This window comes from Microtus ochrogaster, chromosome 2 (assembly GCF_000317375.1).
Source record: "Microtus ochrogaster isolate Prairie Vole_2 chromosome 2, MicOch1.0, whole genome shotgun sequence".
In the NCBI taxonomy this organism is placed as follows: Eukaryota; Metazoa; Chordata; class Mammalia; order Rodentia; family Cricetidae; genus Microtus; species Microtus ochrogaster.
In genome coordinates, this window is record NC_022010.1 from 72705074 (window position 1) to 72709815 (window position 4742).

At 49.0% G+C, this 4742-nt stretch overlaps 1 protein-coding gene across 1 annotated transcript in view; it reads right to left on the reverse strand.

Annotated features, from left to right (window-relative positions):
- The window catches only part of Ifngr2 (interferon gamma receptor 2), a 23017-nt gene extending 18499 nt beyond the window's left edge, over window positions 1–4518 (reverse strand). Inside the window, exon 1 of the mRNA XM_005345212.2 lies at window positions 4365–4518. Within this exon, the coding sequence (XP_005345269.1) occupies window positions 4365–4434 (70 nt within the window). The 5' untranslated portion in view covers window positions 4435–4518. The remainder of the gene's footprint in view (window positions 1–4364) is intronic.
- Between the last annotated feature and the right edge of the window lie 224 nt (window positions 4519–4742).

Here is a 4742-nt window from a genome sequence, read left to right on the forward strand (position 1 = left end):
GGACATAACCAGATATGCCAAAATCATACCGGATATAACCAGATACGTCAAAATCATACCGGACATAACCAGATACACCAAAATCATACCAGACATAACCAGATACGCCAAAATCGTTCTGGACATAACCAGATATGCCAGAATCATACTGGGCATAAACAGATATGCCAAAACCATACTGGACATAACCAGATATGCCAAAATCGTATCAGACATAACCAAATACACCAAAATCATACCAGACATAACCAGATATATCAAAATTGTACTGGACATAACCAGATATGCAAAAATCATACTGGACATAACCAAATATGCCAAATCATACTGGATATAACCAGATAAGCCAAAATCATATTGGACATAACCAAATATGCCAAAATCGTACTGGACACAACCAGATAAGCCAAAATCATACCGGACAGAACCAGATATGCCCAAATCGTCTCTGTTCTAAAATCCTGTGTCTATGGACCTGCCACTTCTCATGCAGCCTAACAGTCACAGGACACTGGCAAATTGGGTAAGAAGGCATACTAATCTGGCCTGTGACAGGGCAGAGCCATTGAATATTGTACCAGCCTGAGGCCACTTATTGCTGGTCACTGCAAGCGTGTCTCAGGAACCAGCTCACTACCTGCAGAGGCAGGCATGGGGAACCAGATGTTCTTAAAGTCTTAAAAACGGCATCATTTTCAATTATTCATTATTAGCCAATCGTTTTTAATTAATTAACTGATTAATTAATAATATGTATGTGAGACTGAGAGAGAGAGAACAACTTGTGGAAGCTAGCTCTCCTGCTACCATGTAGGTCCTAGATGTCACAGTTAAGTCACTAGACTTGGCAGCAAGCAGCTATGTCACCGTCGAAAAAATGACATCTTAAACCTGAAAATAATCACATCTTTAAAACAATGACAGACTGCTGTCTGCTCTTGCCTTTCACTTATTTTTATTTATGTGTATGTGAGTGGGCCCGTGTGTGGCTATGTGTACCACGTGTTTGCAGGTGCCCATGGAGGGAACTGGTGGCTGTGAACTACCTGATGTGGGTGCTGGGAACCAAACCCCGGTCCTCTGCAGGAGCAGTAAGTGCTCTCAACAGCGGGGCTGAGCCATCTCTCCCCCTCCACTTTCACTAATGATCCATTGCCTCTGACAACTCTGTGGGAGGAGCTTCACCATTTGTAAGGAAGCCCAGGCTTAGGTGCGGACTGGGTGCGGACTGGCAGGATTCTGTGGCTCTAGCCCCTTTATCCCTGCGCTGTATCCTGTTGCCTTCGTCAGCACCACTAAGAAAGTTTGTGTGGGGTTGAGATGCCCCACAAGCTCATGCTGTGAGTATGGGGACTCCAGCCTGTGGTGCCCTCACAGGGCTGTGCAATCTGTAATGAGGGGCTGACTAGGGGGAGTAGGCCACCAGAGACCAGCTTTTGAAAGTTACACCCACTCCCTGGCTCTAGTGTGCTCTCTCTGCCTCCTGGTCAGCCTCATGTGAATCATGACTAATGCCACGATCTTACCTCCAGCACCTTAAATGTGCTGGTAACAAAACCAGGAAGTTACCCTTTTTAGTAAACCCCCAAGAGCAAGTTTTTTTTTTTTTTTTTTTGGTCTGGTTGGTTCCCCTCCCCCAGCCTCCCAGATAATTTGAAGATTACCTACTTCAAAAGAACAGTTGAAAACAAAGAGAAAATGTACACAAAGCTTAGCAGCTTCCTTCAATAAACGGAGCACACATTATCATTTATCTAGCTACAATGTAGACAGTTTCCTCTTCCTCTTAGAGAGGGCACCTGGACAGGAGACTCCCTCACACCCATTCCTTTCCAATGGCTTTTAGGTTGTCTGGGACTTACTGTCCTTGCCAGTGGTTAACATAGACACTAGACATTCCTCCAGGCCTGTTAGAGACACTAGACATTCCTCCAAGCCTGTTAGAGACACTAGACATTCCTCCAAGCTTGGGAACGATGGCGATGAAGTCCTTATACTCTCACAAGCAACACACACACACTGCGCGCGCGCGTACCCCACAGCCAATCCACAGTATGAGTGGAAGCCTAGATTCTTCAGGGCAGGTGATTAAGTAACTAAAGGGTTTCATGCTGTCATTTTTTTTGGGGGGTCTGTTTTTTGTTTTGTTTTTGTTTTTCTGTTCTACAGCAAAGGGCTGCCAATTAGCAAAGCAACGGAGAGCAACCATGGACTGTTTTGGGTCCAATATTTTATGCTACCCTTGAACTCACTGGAAGAGCTTGATATTATAAACTTTCCTTCGAAAGCCTTGTTTCTGGGGGCTGGAGAGATGGCTCAGCATTTAAGTTGCTACTTGCTACTCTATCAGGGTCCCAGTACCTACTCAGCAGCTCACAACTGTTTATAACTCCAGTTCTGGGAGATCTGGCGCCCCCTTTTGGCCTCTACAGGCACCGTCCACTCCAGTGGCGCACATACACACATGCAGGTAAACACACATATATCATTAAAAGCAACTTAAGAAAGCTGTCTGTAACCTATGGAACAGCGTGGGACTCTTCCTTCCCATTTCCTACTGGCTTCAGGATCACCCTTAATATTTTCACTTTGCATTGTGACTAAAAAGCTCCCAGACAGCATTTCTCTGTGTTGCACTGGCTGTCCTGGAACTCGCTCTGTAGACCAGGCTAGCTTTGAACTCAGAGACTCACCTACCTCTGCCTCCTGGGTGCTGGGAGCAAAGGTGTGAGCCATCCCTTGATCTGCAGGGGTTTTTGTTTTTAATATCTGTCCCAGTAAGTCTTTTTTTTTTCATAAAAAAAAGTATGAAAATTTCAAATTGTTACTTGTTAAAATCCTCGTATGAGACTCTTAAGAGATTTGCACAAAGGGCTCCCATGTTCAGAAGACCTAAGGATCCAGTTTGTTGTCAAGAAGCTACAGACCAAAACTTTTATGGAATATAATAAAAGTTAATCATTAGAAGATGATAATGTTCCATGATGTCAGTTGTAAAGTTTCTAAATATGTCTATCAACACATAACTCTGAGCTCACAGCACAGAGTTACAAACAGTCACAGACGCCCTCTATGGCGCAGCCCACACAGCCACTTGTCCATCACACACAACTTGGACAATCACAGGCTCTTGCAAAGGAGACCTAGGGAGGGGCAGCCAGAGACTGCTCAAGGCAAAATTGGGGAACATCAGAGTCTGGGTTTAAACCATTTGTCTGACTCATGAGAAGAAGTTAACCATGTAACCAGGGTGCATCATCCCTCTGTGAGAATCTCTGCCCTTAGGGAGACAGGAAACTTAAGGCCCAGGGATGCGATGAGAAGGTCCGAGCCCCCAGAGCTACCTTCAAATGGGAGGGAACTTCCTAATTCATGAGATTATTTAACTAATGGCAAATCAAAGAACAAAATAGGGAATGCTAAAAAAAGGGGGGGGGGCTGGAGAGGTTAAGAGCACTGGCTGCTCTTCCAGAGGACCCAAGTTCAATTCCAAACACCCACATAGCAGCTCACAACTGTCTATGACTCCACTCCCAGGGGATCTGACATTCCCACACCAATGCACATAAAATAAAATTAAATAAATTATTAAAAACAAACAAACAAACAACAAAAGCAGGGCTGGCTGCGAGTAGCCTACAGTGGCCAGGAAACTTCAGGACCCTCCTGTCTCATCCTGAGATCTGTGGGGATTTTGTTTATTTGTTTGTGTTTTTCACAGACATGCACCAGTGCACTCGCTGTAGACTCCAGCAATCCAGGCTTTGACACGATCTCCGCATGGGAAAGAACCCAGCAGAGCATATACAAACACAGAATGGTCTTGGCCAGTGAGGTCTTCTTTCATTGATTTTGATTCCTGGATCATAAATATAGTGAGGTAGTGACAGAGGCAGGAGGTAGAGTTTAGGTAAAGGGCTATCTGGGTGGGATAGGGCAGAGTTGGAACTCAAAGTCAGGCTCAACGGGATCCCCTGTCCTCATACACTGCAGGGAACACGGACATTTCTGTTCCTCATTTATAAGACTCCGAGAAACTGAGTACCAGGATTTTATAGGCCGCCCAAAGCCAATGTTGGTCCTAGCCCTTCAGCTGCTCTCCCCAGCACCCAGCAGCCAACAGAGACCGAGACCTCGGTCAGCTCCAGGCCTGGAATTCCCCGAGGTCCGCCATACACTCACGGCGGCTCCCTCCCGCAGATTCCTCGGGGTCGGTTCCCCGCCCGATCGCGGACGCCCGTAGATCGGGACCCGCTGCAGATTCCTCCACCCTGCGCCCTCCCGGTGCAAGCTCCCGGTGTCACCCACGCGTGGACGCGACACCCGCCGAGTCCTCGGGGTCCGGGGTCCAGGGCCGCGCTTACCTAGCGGAGGCGCAGTGGCGCCGAGGCCACAGAGCAGCAGCCACAGTAGCCACAGCGGCGGAGGCCGCATGGCCCGGGCGGCCCGGGACCGCGGGGTGGACGCCGCTCAGATCGGTACCGCGGCGGCCATGGTGAGCCGAGCGCCCGCCTCTTCCCAGCCGGGCCGCAGAGCCGCCCAGCCCCACCCGCGCCCCGCCTCCGCCCAGCCCTCGGGACTTTCCCGGGTGTTCCCGGGAACCACGGTCCCCCGCTCCAGCCCAGCACCCCCCTTTCCAGCCTAGCACCCTGCAGCGGGGGCCCCGGCCGCACCCCGCCGAGCCGACCTCCAGGCGTAGCCAGGGACCTTCGGGACCGTCCTTCTGGGGGCCTGCGAACACC